Source organism: Penicillium longicatenatum (genome assembly GCF_028827895.1).
Source record: "Penicillium longicatenatum strain IBT 33135 chromosome Unknown contig_1_segment0_segment0, whole genome shotgun sequence".
NCBI lineage: Eukaryota > Fungi > Ascomycota > Eurotiomycetes > Eurotiales > Aspergillaceae > Penicillium > Penicillium longicatenatum.
Genome location: NW_026643119.1, coordinates 4,499,925 through 4,516,037, shown reverse-complemented (window position 1 = coordinate 4,516,037; position 16,113 = coordinate 4,499,925). Strand labels below are relative to the sequence as shown.

Below are 16,113 nucleotides of genomic sequence, written 5' to 3'. Positions count from 1 at the left end.
ACCTTGGTGGTCATTACCTTGCGAGCGAAAAAGGCTTATAAGCCCTTCAGTCTTTACGTGTTACTTATTTGTGTTTAGAGAACAATTATATTGGTTATTATCGCGTTACTTTTGCATCTTTTGTAAAGTCCCGACTTTCTTTCTTCCACATCACGCTACCATGTGCGGCGACAGCAACCGTCCGACCTTTGGAGGCACGATTGCCGTGCTTTTCCCTCGAGAGAACAAGTTCTATTCGAATTCTTCGGAGGCTTCGCTCTCATCTTCACCCGAATCCGTGGCCTCGTCCGCCTCCACATCTTCCATGTCTTCATACTCGCTCTTTTTCCGGGACCCTGAGACAGCCGGCCACAAAACCAAGGCCATTTTCCAAATTGATGATGCTCAGACTTACCACGCGCTGCGGGGATGTCGACAAGTGAACATGCGGATTGAGTACGGGGTCTCAGTGCACCAACCCCGACTACTTACTAATACGTCTTTTCTAGGAAATACGGAGATCTCTCGACCAACAAAGCATCTTCCGCTCCTTTGCATCAATTTCAGCTGGACTTTACGAAGAATGCACAGAGTTTCCAGACAAACGTGGAGTTCGAGTTACCCGAAAGGCTGGACTTGGGCGTTTCAGAGAAGGGAGTTGTGGGTCGACAGCTCACAATGAGCGAGACGGATGGAACCGTCCTGGGAATCGGCATCGTGGGATACAATTGATTATGTTTTACGTTATTTTTATTCATACCCTACAGGCCTTCGGCAATTGAGATGTTCATGGCGTTATTGAATTTATGTTGCTTGTTGATGGTTTTTCCTAACGTTCACTTCCAAGCAGTCCCACGTCGTCTAAGACTCTCGATGTGTTGGGCTCCTTTTCAGGTTCTTAATCTGCCACTCAAAGCTTGACAGGGTTCTCCACGCCGGCAGTATATCGCTTCTCGGCCTCAGCCCAGTTGATGATCTTCCAGATACCCTCAATATAACCAGCCTTGTTGTTAAGGTACTAGTCGAACCAAAGTCAGTACGAAATCAACTGAGGATAAGGCATCAAAACTCACCTGGAGGTAATAAGCGTGCTCCCACATGTCAACACCAAAAACAGGAACATCGCCTCCAGTCACTGGGTCCTGGTCCTTGGTGGTAGTAATCTCCAACCGTCCCTTCGGACCTCCCGAACTAACCAGCCATCCCCATCCGCTTCCCTGAATTCCCAGCAAAGCAGCTCCGAAAGCGTCGGTGAATCCCTTCTCCGATCCCCAGCGGGCATTAATGGCCTCCCGCAAAGCTGGCGCCGCACCGGCCAGATCATTGCCAGGTGTACCAGGGGGAGTGAGATTCTTCCAGAAAAGGGAGTGGTTAATGTGACCGCCGCCGTTGAAGCGGATCTTCTGCTGCAGAGAAATCAAGGCGGAGACATCATTTGTCTGTGTTGCGGTAGCGTGAGCTGAGAGGGCGGCGTTGAGGTTGTTGACATAGGTCTGGTGATGCTTTTGGTGGTGGAGTTCCATGATCTGCTTGGAGATCACGGGCTCGAGGGCCTGGGAGGTGTGAGCCATGATTTTTATGCATCATCCGAGCTGATTAGAACGAAACTTACGTCGTAGCCATATGGGAGGGGAGGGAGAGTGTGGGATGCCATGATGAGTTCAAGGTTGATGGATGGGGTAGTGTCACCAGAAGAGAAGCAAGTGATGGTATAAGGAGAAAGGGTCACCAAGGTCCCCCTGGTAAAATACCCCTCTTAAAGAACCCCTCCATTCACCCCCAAGGTGCCGCGTCAATTGAAGCTGCGTGAGATTGAGCACATTTCTGGGGTCCACCCTTTACTTCCATTCCGATGATGCGATTCGTTCTTGGATGATCCACTTCGTCATGAAGATCAGTCTTGGATGGGCGGATGACTCTTGCTTAACAGTATGTGGAAGCACGCCATTGCTACGTTGATATGTAGTATGATGCACAGTTTACCGCTGATGAGCCTGGATAATAGCGACTTAGTCATTTGTATGTAACGTGGAAGTTGAGGTCTTACCGAATGTATTAAAGTGGCGCTGCTAACAGCCTTACCTGCTGACATGATCTCTGCAGTCCATTAAATGTACCAGTTGGCTAAATTGACTTGGCAAAATCCAAGCACTGCGTACATTGAATCTATCAATTCACATAAGCTCAACTTCTAGTTAATTTTCCACTTGACTCACTGGAGGATTGCCGGATTACTAATTCCCCCAGATCTGCGGGGTTTCGGTTGTCAATGAGCCTCGGCTTGCATGACTATATACTTGGAACCCCGGCCAAAATGATAATTCCCTGGAAATTACATTTCACTTCCTTTTGCAAGGCCTACTCTAGCAATCATGTCAGCTGCTGATCAGGTTCGGCTGTCCAATTTTGGGAGCATCTTCTCCCTCGACGGCAAAGTTGCTGTCGTGACCGGTGGATCGCGCGGCTTAGGTTTGCACGCCGCCTCAGGGTTTGTACCCCCCTCTGAAGACGTTAAGCTACAACCCTTATAAACTCACCATATTCCTTTCACTAACTCGCCGAGCAAGTCTTTTGCAAGCCGGATGCTCAAAGGTGTACATCACCTCGCGCAAGAAGCAGGCTTGCGATGAAGCCGTCGCGGCGCTAAATGCCCTCCCCAACAAGCGACCCGGTGCCCAGGCAATTTCTGTGCCAGCTGACAGCTCCAATATGGCCGAGCTGGACAGACTTGTTGCTGAAATCGGCAAGACAACCGACCACGTCGATCTCTTGTTCGCCAACGCGGGCGCGACCTGGGGTGAGAAATTCGATACGCACCCAGAGAAGATGTTTTCCAAGGTGATGGATCTGAACGTGAAGAGCATCTTCTATACAATCCAAAAGTAGGTCCGACTATTTATCATAAGGAGGTACCACATTAACAACCGCTAGACTCACTCCTCTCCTCACGGCCAAGGCCACCCTTGAAGACCCATCCCGGGTAATCATCACCGCCTCCGTGGCAGGGATAGGCATTGGAGCTATCGGTGAAAATGCCACCCCAAGTTATTCTATCTCCAAAGCAGCTGCAATTCATTTGGCGAAGAACCTGGCCGTTGAGCTTGGACCCCGGCATATCCTGATCAACGCCATCGCACCTGGCTTTTATCCGTCCAAAATGGCCAGCGGTCTGATTGAGTTGAAGGGCGGAATGAAGGAGTTGGAAGAGTACTCGCCCAATGGTCGTTTGGGTCGGCCAGAGGATATTGCGGGCTTGGTGGTGTTTTTGTCATCTCGGGCTGCGAGTCATTTGAACGGGGCCGTCATTGCGACCGATGGCGGTGCGGTGTTGAAGGGGCGTCTTTGATAGATAATTTCAATATACTGGACTTCTGTGTCCTAGTGATGTAGCTTGAAATGAACATGTGGCTCATCTACCTTCTTCGTGGCAGTAATGTACGAGACCGTTATAGAAGTGGCAGGTTTCATGAAAAGGGAACATCGACAAAAGGAGGAAGAAGAGGAAAATGAAGAGTAAGAGAAAATAATCAAAAAAAAAAAAAAAAAAAAAAAAAAAAAAAAAAGAAAAGAAAAGAAATGCCGCCGGAAGGACTTGAACCTCCGCGTAGAGACCTGGAAAGACCGGTCTTCCAACCCATTGCGATACGAGTATAAGATTAATCAAATGGGCAATCGGTCCAACGAGGGAGTCGATAATCCTCTTGCCTGCTATGGATGAATATTCTGCACCAATTGTACTCCCACCAAAGTATTGACTTTTTTGCAATGGGGACCGTAAGTATTTCCCCAAGTGCGGGTCCGGTAGGGTCAACCCAACAACCAACTTTTGGGAAGGCATGTACCACTCAGTATTAAGGGGGCTCGCTTTAAAAAGGTCTTACTTTAATCCATGACCATAAGAAAGTATTTTGAGAAGATAATTCGAAGATCCATGTAGCTTTGGTGACGATAGATTTGAAAGTTTATGTGTAAATGTGAAGGACCCGCCGAGTAATTCACTGAGCTTTTAAACCCCTTTGACATTATTTTCATAATCATGAAACAAGGGCTTCTTAGATTGTATCTAGAGCTTATTAAAGAGGAAGATATAATATTATTTAATAGTACCTTCAGGGGTATGTACCAGAATTATGGTGAGTAGTACTATACGGAAATATTAATGCGTTAGTATAAAGGGTGACGAGACAATCACTAGTAATTTATAAAACATCAATTGATAGTGATGTACGTTAGATGGGTATTAATAACTATGCGTAATTATAGATATGGGATTTGCGTAAGATATGGTGATATGTGGAACTGTCTAGGGAATATATATAATTGGTGGGGTAGGAAAGACTGTCTTTACGAGCGATACCGGTCTGGAGATCGATATTCCAGCTATATACGACTGATGCCTCACAGCTTTGCAGTGGCCACGCGCCCCTGCACTGCTCTGTCGACAATTTCCATCGCTTGGAAAAGCTCATAGTCCCGTTGCTTTGGAGTGACGACTTGGACACTCAATGGCGAGTCCAGGTAAGCCCGACGATCGGTTGTTTTCTCATTCCCTGCCTATCATAAGTACTAGTCATTTGCCCATTCGGTATTCGACACTTACATAATTTACGGTTCGCCTTATCCCAGCTACCCAGCTCTGGTGAAGTCATCTCCTGCCCAAGTTCCAGGTCAGACTCGACAAACCGGCGCACCGGTACTGTGCCGGCAGGGTAGTCGAGTAGCACAAAAGACGAGGTGTACCCGACAGCATTATAGCGGTCCATTTGGGGAACCGGATGCGGTGCCACGGGGCAAATGATAGCATCCACGCGTCTCTCACGGGATACACCGAGTGTCCACATCTTTGACATCTCCTTTTCTAATTGAGAGCGCTGGGCGTGTAGAGCTGCTAGCTGCTTGACATCCAATGCCTTGCCACGTCCGTAGCGACCTTGCAACCAGGGAATTAAAGACTCGCCCATACTTTCAATGAGATCCATCATACTTGAGCCGTCGTCAACACCCATAAGCCGACCAGCAAGTCCCTGGCACTTGTTCATCGCCGGCGGAGTGGGGATATCAACAACCTCAATACCAGGAGTCTGGCGTAAGAGTTGAGCGACTTCGGCAATCACACGAGCCACAGGTGGCAAAGGGGTGACAAGACCATCCGTCTTAAGGATACCAATAGTAAAGTTGCGCGGCAGTGTCAGGCTGACCGGCACTGAAGATGCAGGCGTAGGCCAGAATCCCGGAATACAATCCTCATCAAAAAGCTCAGCTCTAGGCAGGATCTCAGCCATAATAGCGCCTAGGTCTGCGACCGAGCGTGCAAGTGGACCAGCCACAGCCTGCAGAGCCATCCGACCTTTTCCAGGAAGTTGTCCACTTTCCTGTCCACCATACGGAACACGTCCATTGCTCGGCTTGTATCCATATATGCCCTGGCACATCGCCGGCACACGGATACTGCCGCCAATATCCGTGCCAAACCCGACCATTGTTCCGCGCATCGCGACGAGGACACCCTCGCCACCTGTGCTGCCGCCAGCTGTCCATTGACGGTTAAGTGGATTAAGTGTCCGTCCGAAAAGGTGGTTGCAGCTGTCTAACGTCGCGAGCGTTTGAGGCACGTTTGTCTTGGCGATGACGATGGCACCGAGGCTCTCCAGAAGATCAACTAGCGGGGCATTTGCGGAGGCAGGTTTGAAAGCCAGCGCGGAGAGGCCGATGCTTGAATCTACACCTTGGATATTGAACGTGTCCTTCACAGAGACGGGGAGGCCATGCAAGGGGCCGATGGGACGACCTGTACGTTGGAGGTGGTCGTCAAGTTCCCGCGCCCGGTGTATTGCACGATCAAACAGAGGCTCGGTTAAGCAGCGCGTCAGCTGATGAGCGATTGCTGCTCTCTAAACAATCGGAGTCAGTTCATTCAATTGGCAAAAGTGGAAGGAAGGGAGCTTCTTACTTTGCAGAATCCCTGTACCACATCCTGAGCCCTGAGTTTGCTCTCGGTCATTGCCAATACGAGGGCTCGGACGTCATATTTCTCTGTAATCTCTAGCTCCTCGGCTGTTAAAAGCCCACAGGTACGGGGAATCTCCATCACGTTGACTCGGCCATACAGCTTCGGACCCTCGGTGATGGACTCGGCTGGCGTGAGCATTCCCGCGGGAATGAGTTGTGTAGGAAGTTTCCATTGCGCTGGAATAGCAGCAGCCAGTTCGGCTTGTTTGCGCTGGGCAACCGCCACATATGCCGGTTCAGTGGAAGCCATGGTGGTTGACAGGATTAACTGCACGGCTTCGAAGAGGATTCCATGAGATGTTGCAAATGCGGGGATGCGGAGAAGCCTCGGTTCGAAATCTAACTACGTCTTGGCAGATTTCATATTCAACTCATCAAGTCATCAATTGATCTTCTTATCATGATATTCAAATACAATTCGAGATCCTCTTTTAGAAATAACTTTGTAACCCTCTAGGCACTGGCAGGTACCTGACCTTCCCACTGCGACTTGGCCGACTCAAAGAGTTTATCATCGGTCAACATATCCCATCCAGTAAGAGCCAGTCCTTTACCAGTGAGGAGAGCCTCCTGGTGTGCCTCATCTGTTCCAGCACTAGCAGTGAAAGTCGGGTGGTGAGGGAACGAACCCTCCGGAGCGGGAATTGCAAACATGGAGTGGAGTGTTGGTGCTGCGTAGCTTACGTTGCCTGTGGGCGATCAGCAACGGTTCTGTAGTCAAAGATTGCGGACAGTCGACTTACCAACATCGGAAGAGCCAGTCAACACCTTGTCGTGTTTCTGAATAATCTGCCTTCCATAGCTGCCCATGTGGCCGCTGAATCGCTCACACAGGGTCTCGTTCAGAACAATGTCGGTGTAAAGCCCCTCTCTAATACATCTTGGTTAGCAATTATCAAGAGAGTATCGAAGGCAGAACTGACTCCACAATCTTGACGGTGCACCCCGTCATACCCGCCGCTCCTTCAATACAGCTCCGAACTCGGGCAATAAGGCTCGTCAATCCGGCCAAAGTCGGGCTTCGAATCTGCCAGTAAGACTTGGTGTAGGCGGGGATGATATTGGCAACCTTGGGTACATCAAGGAAAGCACCGTGGATCCGCTCATCGGGCAAGATCTGCTGTCTCAAGGTGGAGATTCCATTATAAGCCTGGACCAATGCATCCAAAGCATTCACGCCATCCCACGGGTTACCACCCGCATGGGCATTCTTGCCAAAGTACTCCACATGCAGCTCCTTGCGAGCATTCATCAACACACCAGCAACGCCATCACTGGGCTTTCCGGTCAGATTCTTGGGTCCACCGTGACTGCGATCATCAGTGGAATGCACTAATACGGCCCCCAAACGGTAGAACTCACGACATTAAGGAGATATCAACACTTTTATAGGCGCCCGCGTTCAGAAGCTTTTCCTTACCTCCGCCGTTCTCCTCGGCAGGAGTGCCGAGAAGCTGTATTCTACCGCCAGTGTTGTACTTCTTCTGCAGGTGGCTCAGAGCCAGGAAGGCTGCCACACTGCTGGTGGCAATGAGGTTGTGTCCGCAAGCATGTCCGATATCGGGGAGCGCATCGTATTCAGCATTGAAGTTGATCATCCGACCCTCCGTGCCACTGATACATTCAAAGGAGGTATCGACGCCATAGGCATGTCGAGTAACTGTGAAGCCTTGGCTCTCCAGGAAGTCGCAAATTGCGTCATGTGCCTTGTGCTCTTCATATGCCAGTTCGGGGTTTGACCAAATCTGAACTGGTTAGCCAGAATCCATTTCTACAACCTATCTGGGCTAGAGCGTACAAATTGATTCAGTTCACGCAGCTGCTTGGCAACTTTCCCAAGCGCCTCGTCGATCGCAACTTGGGCCTCCTTGGCCGAGACAGAGACAGGAATGACTGCCATTTTATCGTGGTAGGTAGTCTTAGATTTGTTTTAGGGATCTGACGTTGAATTGGGTTTGAATGTCGGATATGTCGGAAATAACGAATCTTCACTGGCTTCCGAATCATCTACACAAAGCGAACCAGTTCCTTTTATGTCCATCGTTGTACGGTTCTTCTCCACACGAGTGGAACATCCGGCACCGCAAACCCGTATCCTGGAAAGAATTGCATAACTGAGATCCGAGCACACATAACTCGATATCCGACCACAATGACTCCGCCTGAGAGCCTGAAGATGAGGTAACGAGAACTGCTAAGACAAATGTCTCGTCCGGAATCACCGTCCATATAGGCGAGATCGGGTAATCAGATTCACAAGTCTTATCGTTATACGGGGGCTCGGCATAAGATAACATCCACCAATGCGGGGACGCCAATTAGCCTTCGTCATTGCCGAACTCGTGGATCTCGGGGGTTGAGGCTTCAATCGACCAATCAGCGAGCCTCAATTGCCGACCTGATATCGTCCTTGTCTATCCATCTTTCCCCCCAATTGATATCCGTCGATTTGCCGACCTGAATACTTCGTGGCTTGGACCAGTTCACCAAGACACGATCAATGCCCGCGGGAAAGTCACGAGGCTGTGATAGGAAAGCATTTGTGTAATCCATGTTGAGTCTGCTATCATCTTATCGTGATGATCATGTTTGTAGACTATCTACATGTTTTGACGTACGCACGAAAATAATATCTACTGTGCCAGCGAGATCATGCTACGCCATCGTATCTGTGATAAGAGACCCAGATCAATCCCGAGATCCATGTACTTTGCGTTGAACCTTACTCGGATCCAGGCCTATATAGAGCATTTATCCCCGCAATATCAATTGATGTCCCGTACATTGACTAGTATCATCTACCACTCACATCATGAGTAAAGCACAGGAGCCTTCCGGCTACGACGAGAAGACAGCGTATATCGACAATGAGATAGGCCCAGATGCCAGTGTCGGGGAAGTGGCGGAATATCACGCCTCGCCTGAGGAGGAGCGTCGATTATTATGGAAGTTGGATCTATTGTAAGTCAAGCACCCATCGGGATGCAGCCCAAGTGCTCATATCATCCAGCATGATCCCAGTAATGGGAATCTGTTATATGCTTCAGTACATGGATAAACTCGCGCTTAGTCAAGCAACTCTTCTCAACCTCCGATCAGATCTGGTAAGTTCTGCCTCCTGAATCTTCCCTTTCACCACTAACAAGCCCAGGGCCTGGTTGGTCAACAATATACATGGTGTTCCGCCATTTTCTACTTCGGCTACCTGGCCTGGAGTTGGCCAACATCGTACTTGATCGTGCGCCTTCCTCTGGGGAAGTACCTGGCTGTATCAGTGTATGCTCTCCTGTCTATCCGATCAACCCCCTGGGCGTTCTCTCTAACATGGATCCAGATTCCTATGGGGTGGAATTCTCATGTGTCATGCAGCCTGCGAGAACTTTGCAGGCTTGATCACCGCTCGCTTCTTTCTTGGCGTTGGTGAAGCTGCTGTCGCACCAGGCTTCGGCCTTATCACGGGAATGTTCTACAAGAGAGAAGAGCAACCCGCTCGGTAAGAGCCCCAAACTGGAGGCAAAGATCATCAACTAACTCAATTCACAGCCAGGGAGCATGGTTCATCGGTAACTGCGTTGCTAACATCATCGGTGGCGTGGTTGCATACGGCATTGGAAACACCGCTTCGTCGCTTCAAAGCTGGCGCTTGCTGTTCCTTGTGCTCGGTGGAATCACCTCTGGTTACGCCATCATCCTATTCTTCGTCCTCCCCGACTCTCCCGCAAAGGCATCTTTCCTCACCGAGACCGAGCGCGTCATCGCTGTGCAACGAACATTGAAGAACAAGACGGGTACTGTTGAGGCGACTGAGGTGTTCGAATGGAGCCAGGTCTGGGAGGCTGCACAGGACCCACAGGCATGGTTCCTGGTGCTCTACACCTTCTGTGTCAATCTCTGCAACGGCGGACTCACCAGCGTAAGTGGAAAAGGCAGTCCAGACTTCTGAGCAGCTGGCTAACATGAACAGTTCTCCGCCATCATTATTGAAGGATTCGGGTACTCTAGCTTCAAGTCTCTCTTGCTGCAGATGCCCATGGGTGCTTCGCAACTAGTCTTCCTGATCATCACTGCAGGAATCGCCACGTACATCAAATCATCGCGTATCATGGCTATGATCTTGAACGTGATCGTCGCTGTGATTGGTATCGTTCTGATCTACACACTGAATGACATTCACAAGATCGCCAAATTGGTTGGTCTAGCCTTCGTTGCTGCGTTCGCAGTCAACATTCCACTCAGTTTGAGTATTGTCACCTCCAATGTCGCCGGTGCGACAAAGCGGAGTACGATCAGTGTGGCCATCTTTGCCGCATACTGCGTGGGTAATATTGTCGGACCTCAGTTCTTCTTCGCGTCGCAAGAGCCAGTATACCAGGTACGTCGTTTCTCTTCTCTGTTCAGTGCTGTTTTACTGATTCAATTCGTACAGAGCGGTATTGAGGCTTCCTTGTGTGGGTTGGTGCTTGGCATCTTCTTCTTAGGCTTGCTATTCGTGTACTACATTTGGGAGAATAGAAGACGAAACTCGCGAGAACCAACAGTATCCGAAGGCGATCTCCGCGATATCATTGAATCGCAGAACCACAAGACCGACAAGCAGATACCCGGGTTCAGATATTCCCTATGATTCACGTTTACTATATCCCAACGAAATGCAGTTTGTCCCTTCCAATAAATGGGGCTTTGATAGCCCATAGGGCATTTGATTATGATCAGAGTTGAATGAGTAGCATCTGTAGGCTTAGGACTACTGATCAAAAACGTGATATGTCCCTTCCGAACAGCCGGTTGAGGGTCCATCGGAACGCAACACGCAACTTATTACGCCAGCTGATGCTCATGGTGATGTATGCTGCGTTCCAAACCAACGAGGCCATTCTGCCCGTGATTCCTTCAGGCAGGTATTTATTGCGGCCGCCGTTTCGGTCATCGTGAGGGATTTGCATCAGAGCCCGCTCGCTGCCAATGTACGCCATCGTGCCCATATTGCGGAACGAAAAAGGTGGGCTCTGGTCCAGGTCCTTTTCATTCAGATGTTTTGCTAGCCATTTTGCTTCTTGGAAGGTGGCCTGGGCCGTGGCAGGGGGTGCTCCAGTCTCTATCATAGCGTTGTCGCCTATCGCGAAGACATCTTGGAGAACAGCCGTGCGGCCGGTATCGTCTTGTAACTGTACTCGAAGGTGTCCGTCAACAAGTAGAGCGCCTTTCTTAGAAACCTTCTTGAACTCCCAGGAAGACTGGTCATCCTTGGTTAAAAGCGAGCTAGCATTGACAGAGTCAGTGGGAAACTCGTCGACTTTGTTGAGGGCCTGGCCGACAAATTTATTCATAGCATTGCCGGTCACCCAAACACACATGCCAACTCCCACCTCACCTTCTTCCTTTGTTTTAAGGGTGAGGGAACGCTTCGGATCCATCTCGTGGGGTGGTTGGTCGCCTGGTGCTCCCCATCGGAGATTCTCCACGTGGTGAGAAGTCTTGATGTCGATGCCTTCACTCTTCATGGTTTCCATGGCATATCGAGAAAGCGATGCATCAAATGACGACAAAACATTAGGGGCAACATCATAAAGACTGATCTTAGGGATATCATGGAGAGCCGGATACAACTTCATCATATCTTTGTAGATAAAGTCACGAAGCGACGCCGCCAGCTCAGTACCAGTGGGACCCGCCCCGACAATCGCAAAATGGAGCAACCATTTCTGCATTTCAGGAGATGTGGTCGGAAGCACGGCCAGTTCAAAACACTCGCGAACGCGCCGCTTCACGCGCTTGGCATCACCAATGTCCTTGAAGAAAAAGGCGTTTTCCCTCACTCCAGGAGTACCAAAGGTGCGGCTCACAGCGCCTACCGCGATGACAAGCTTGTCGTAGGGAACTTCAAACATCTCGCCCTGCTCCCACCAGCGGGATGCTTGCTTCTGATTGTTTGTTTTGCTCTCGGGGCCTTCGTCAACTGGTCTTTCATCTTCAGGTGTTCGCGGTGTCTCGGTGACACCACTCTTTACCACAGTGGCCTCGCATAAGATAGTCTTTCTCTTCAGGTCGATCGACCTGGCCGCAGCTTGAATAAAGTCGATTTTGGCATGCGGGTCGCGCACAGGCTCGACAATATTAGAGAAGTCGAGAGATCCACTTGCCGCATCGGTAAGGAGGGGCGTGAAGACGAAGTAGGAGCGCGGTGAGATGACGATGGGCGAGAACGCCTGCGGAGAAAGCCGGCGCGACACGGTATATCCGCCCCAACCCGATCCGAGAATAACTACACGTTCCTTTTCTGCATCGGACTGGTGGGCAGCTTTGGTATGCTCGAGCTGCGTGACAAACCTTCTATACTGGAGGTTTGTTGAAGATGTCGGAATCAATGGTTTGCGGGCGATATGGTCGAGAGGCGCAGAGAAAGGAAAGCGCCGAGGGCGCAAAGCACCCAGCGGCCGGAGTGGCATTATTTCAGTGTTCGAAAGTACTGCTGTGAGTCAATTGAGACCTGTATTATTAGTTATGATATGAGTGGAACCGAGTGTGCTTTTGAAGTGTAGCTTGTCATAGACTTCCGCTGACACATTGATGACTTCATCCTCGGAATGTGCAACAGGCATGCGCCAGAGTCCGAAGGGTAGACTCGGATCGGGATCTCAGGGACATTTCTCTGATCAGATCCACTGGAATCCACCCGGGGTCGGATTCTCGTGCTCCCGCCATGTTATTTAGTTGGAGTTCTATCCTCAAGGGGAAAGCCGGAACCGTTCGGGGTCATCGGTGAAGAGGCACACGTGCCACTCTGGATCGGGAGAATCAGGCTGGAACAATTCAGCTTAATGTGTTTTTCCTGGTCAAACGAATGTGATCCTGCATGAATTTAGAAAGCGGAGGACAAAGAGAAGAAAGAAGAGGAAAGATGCTCAGGATCCAAACACGCCGGGTCACGTGCGTACAACGCTAGCCTCGTACCCCACAATCATGCCACAGCTAGATCTATATCAATCATCAATGATCCATAGTTAAGATTGAGGAATTAGAACATGAGGACAATGTGAGTATCCTAGCCCTGTCATGGTAAAGTCGACCTGTCAGTCCAGAAGGGACCGAGGCTACAAGGGCACTACTGCATAGGGTACCCCCACATGTGGTGCGGAAGGTATAGGGCTGTGACTTCCACATGTAAGCCTAGGTAGAGAGATATTGGGCAGCCATTTGATTGTTTACGACCAGACATATGACGATTTACAAGTAGATTCTCATATATTCACACCTGAAGCGATAGAAAGATAGACATCTCGCTGCCTTCCAAGGTATCTATAGATTGTGCCAATTTATGCCAAGACCTCATTGCTGCCTAGGTAGTTCTCAGAATCATAAATCAAAAAAAAAGTATATCGTTATTCAAGAAACAGTCTCATCAAGCAACCCATAACAGGGATCTTGGGCCATCGAGATATGCGGAGTCTTGGCCCACTCAGCCGAGCGGCCCACTCGTTTAACTGGGCCGCGCATGCATGAACATTCGATGGTGGAACAGGTGCGAGCTCAATTAGACGTGCCAATGAACTCAGTTTGTCAGGGATATCATTTCAGCTGAACAGCCCTAGAGATAGGGGCAGTACCACCTCGAGCCGTGTCGAGATAGGTTATCTCCACAATAAACCTTGGAACTCGGTTAGATAAGCTTTTCCCCGTTCTCGAAAGGCTTGTCAGTTTCAGTATGCCCTGGAGACTGGCTCGACGGACGAGATACTCTAGTGTCGCCGCATCTTGATCATGTGGTATCTGAACCCTGAAATACGGATCTATCGGGCGCAGGATGACTTTGCCACATACCACGCTGACCCGTTCCCTGATTGAGGTTGTTAGAGAAGGTCTCTAGATAGCCCGAGCGCCAGCCAATGAGCATCTCGCGTGGCGTGTGGTATTTGGTCGAGGGGCAAAGGCTAACTGGACCGGTAATTTTAGTCGACCGGACTCCGCAGCGCTAATGTACACTTCAGCCTATCATGCAATAAGCTTGGTGTGTTATCTATTCCCCGCAGCCCTGTGTCCACGTGCCGGTCTTTAAATTCTGCTTTGTTTTTTTTTTTTTTTCTTTCTCAGTATACCGTTAGACCTCTGCTTCCCCCGCGGCCATGGCTTTCGATCCAGAAAAGGGCCTTGACAAGGTCAATTTCTCCACTGTCGACCAGAGTTCCGTCGATGTGGCTCCGGTCGACAATCATGCCGCTCCTGCGCACGAGACCGGCTTTCTGGCCAAGATTCGGGCTTTGGAGGCCCGCATGGACAAGGCACTGGGCCTAGAGTCGGAGGCCATCACTCGTAAACGCGCCGAGGACAAGAAACCCGTGCATTGGGTGGAGGAACTGTCGATGGCGTTGCTGTGGGCAAGTGGCACCATGAACACCTCCTGCTTTGCGACTGGCTTTCTCGGGTGGGAATTCGGGTTGACCCTGAAACAATCGATCCTCATTACCATCTTCGTATCTATCCTGGCTGCATCGCTAAGTGGGTTCTGCGCGACCTTCGGCGCTGTGACTGGGTTGCGTCAGATCAGTGTCAGTCGATACAGCTTCGGTTGGTGGCCGAACAAACTTGTCGCCCTGCTCAACGGTATTCAGCAACTCGGGTGGGCGGCCGTCGCATGTATCACCGGAGGCCTTGCCTTGACTGCTGTGTCGGACGGCCACGTCTCCTTGATTCTGGGTATCGTCATTCTGGCAGTGGTGGCCCTGCTCATCTCGTTCGTCGGGTTGAAAGCCATTTTGATCTACGAGCGATGGGCCTGGATGATCTTCTTCATTATTTTCTTGATCATCTACGGCGAGACCGGCCAGTACGCAGATAATACAGCACCCGCAACGGTGACAGGAGCCACCTTCTCGGGGGAAGTGCTCAGTTTGATTGCCGTGGTCTATGGATCTAGTGCATCATGGTGCACAATGGCAAGCGATTACTATGTGCACTACCCGGCCAATGTCAGCCGTGTGAAGGTCTTCCTCATGACCACCTTCGGCATTGCAATCCCGACCTCCATTGGGATGGTGGCCGGTTGTCTCGCTGCTTCCGCGCTGAACAACAAGCCCGAATGGGCCGATGCGTACGACCAGGGAATCGGCTACCTGATCCAAGAAATGCTGCACCCTCGCGGATTTGCGAAATTCCTCCTTACCCTCCTCGTCTTGTCCGGTATCAATGTCAACGTGATCAGCATCTACAGCTCTGCTATTTCCTTCCAGCAACTGGCCCGCCCCCTCGCCCGTGTGCCTCGTCTCCTGTGGACCCTCTTCTGCTTCGTCTGCATCCTTGCCCTGTCGATTGGCGGCCGACAAAAGCTCAACACCTACCTGCAAGATTTCCTGAGCTTGCTGGGGTACTGGTGCACGAGTTATGCCGTGATTCTGTTCCAGGAACACTATATCTTCCGCAAGGGCAACTTTGACAACTATGATTTGGAAGGGTGGAATGACCCGGCCAGGCTGCCGTTGGGTATCGGTGCGGGAGTTGCATTCATCCTCGGAGTTGTGGCGTGGTGTATGGGTATGGATGAGACGTGGTTCATTGGGCCTCTTGCCAAAACAATTGGTGATTATGGTGGTGATGTCGCCAACGAATTTACCTTTGTGGTGACGGCACTGTCTTATGTCCCAGCACGATATCTAGAGCTGAAGTACTTTGGCCGGTAAACTGTCAAGTCAGCCATATATAATAGTGAGCATTTGTCTGTATAATCACATGGAACCAACATTGAAGTTCAGGCTTTCTATCGAGAGCATCGCTGTAGATCTACTATACTAATCAGCAAATTGCACAGATCACTTCCAGGTAGAGCTCAGTCGCATGGAAAACACGACATCACCCTCGATTTGTGGTCAGGTGTGTAGACTACAGGTTCATTTAAGCTCCGTTTCGAGCCCCGAGGGCTTTCGGAGGCGAATTCAAAGTTTACCCCGCGTCCCAACGGCTGCTATGTATGAAGCACGTCTGGAGTGGATCCGGACTTTCCCTCGGAGTTTAGCCGAATGTCCCACGGCTGGCACCGTCGGTCTGCCCCGCGTCGGTCAACGCCGGTCTTCAAGTGGACCAAAGAACCTAGGAGAATTACATTTGATCTGCGGGGCTGATCAGAGATAGCTAAAT

At 50.3% G+C, this 16,113-nt stretch overlaps 8 protein-coding genes across 8 annotated transcripts; 4 read left to right on the top strand and 4 right to left on the bottom strand.

Moving 5' to 3' along the window:
- Window positions 1-160: 160 nt before the first annotated feature.
- Window positions 161-711, top strand: N7484_002469 (uncharacterized protein; the record flags this gene model as incomplete). The annotated part of the gene is made up of 2 exons (XM_057112889.1): window positions 161-435; window positions 489-711. The coding sequence occupies 2 exons, from the start codon at window positions 161-163 to the stop codon at window positions 709-711; spliced, it is 498 nt and encodes a 165-aa protein (XP_056977626.1).
- A 178-nt stretch (window positions 712-889) lies between these two features.
- On the bottom strand, window positions 890-1,633 carry N7484_002468 (superoxide dismutase; the record flags this gene model as incomplete). Its single annotated transcript, XM_057112888.1, has 3 exons — window positions 890-997; window positions 1,053-1,532; window positions 1,592-1,633. 3 exons carry the CDS (start codon window positions 1,631-1,633, stop codon window positions 890-892), a joined length of 630 nt encoding a protein of 209 aa, XP_056977625.1.
- A 718-nt stretch (window positions 1,634-2,351) lies between these two features.
- Window positions 2,352-3,325, top strand: N7484_002467 (oxidoreductase, short-chain dehydrogenase/reductase family; the record flags this gene model as incomplete). The annotated part of the gene is made up of 3 exons (XM_057112887.1): window positions 2,352-2,467; window positions 2,547-2,861; window positions 2,911-3,325. The coding sequence occupies 3 exons, from the start codon at window positions 2,352-2,354 to the stop codon at window positions 3,323-3,325; spliced, it is 846 nt and encodes a 281-aa protein (XP_056977624.1).
- A 1,052-nt stretch (window positions 3,326-4,377) lies between these two features.
- On the bottom strand, window positions 4,378-6,238 carry N7484_002466 (putative general amidase; the record flags this gene model as incomplete). Its single annotated transcript, XM_057112886.1, has 3 exons — window positions 4,378-4,529; window positions 4,580-5,870; window positions 5,930-6,238. 3 exons carry the CDS (start codon window positions 6,236-6,238, stop codon window positions 4,378-4,380), a joined length of 1,752 nt encoding a protein of 583 aa, XP_056977623.1.
- A 203-nt stretch (window positions 6,239-6,441) lies between these two features.
- N7484_002465 (M20 family metallopeptidase) lies at window positions 6,442-7,888 on the bottom strand (the record flags this gene model as incomplete). Its single annotated transcript, XM_057112885.1, has 5 exons — window positions 6,442-6,677; window positions 6,732-6,859; window positions 6,912-7,298; window positions 7,351-7,733; window positions 7,787-7,888. The coding sequence occupies 5 exons, from the start codon at window positions 7,886-7,888 to the stop codon at window positions 6,442-6,444; spliced, it is 1,236 nt and encodes a 411-aa protein (XP_056977622.1).
- Window positions 7,889-8,800: 912 nt separating this feature from the next.
- On the top strand, window positions 8,801-10,612 carry N7484_002464 (uncharacterized protein; the record flags this gene model as incomplete). The annotated part of the gene is made up of 7 exons (XM_057112884.1): window positions 8,801-8,949; window positions 8,999-9,092; window positions 9,140-9,264; window positions 9,323-9,481; window positions 9,532-9,901; window positions 9,953-10,360; window positions 10,415-10,612. The coding sequence occupies 7 exons, from the start codon at window positions 8,801-8,803 to the stop codon at window positions 10,610-10,612; spliced, it is 1,503 nt and encodes a 500-aa protein (XP_056977621.1).
- Window positions 10,613-10,739: 127 nt separating this feature from the next.
- Window positions 10,740-12,434, bottom strand: N7484_002463 (putative pyridine nucleotide-disulfide oxidoreductase; the record flags this gene model as incomplete). Its single annotated transcript, XM_057112883.1, has 1 exon — window positions 10,740-12,434. One exon carries the CDS (start codon window positions 12,432-12,434, stop codon window positions 10,740-10,742), a length of 1,695 nt encoding a protein of 564 aa, XP_056977620.1.
- A 1,674-nt stretch (window positions 12,435-14,108) lies between these two features.
- Window positions 14,109-15,659, top strand: N7484_002462 (putative nucleoside transporter; the record flags this gene model as incomplete). The annotated part of the gene is made up of 1 exon (XM_057112882.1): window positions 14,109-15,659. One exon carries the CDS (start codon window positions 14,109-14,111, stop codon window positions 15,657-15,659), a length of 1,551 nt encoding a protein of 516 aa, XP_056977619.1.
- Between the last annotated feature and the right edge of the window lie 454 nt (window positions 15,660-16,113).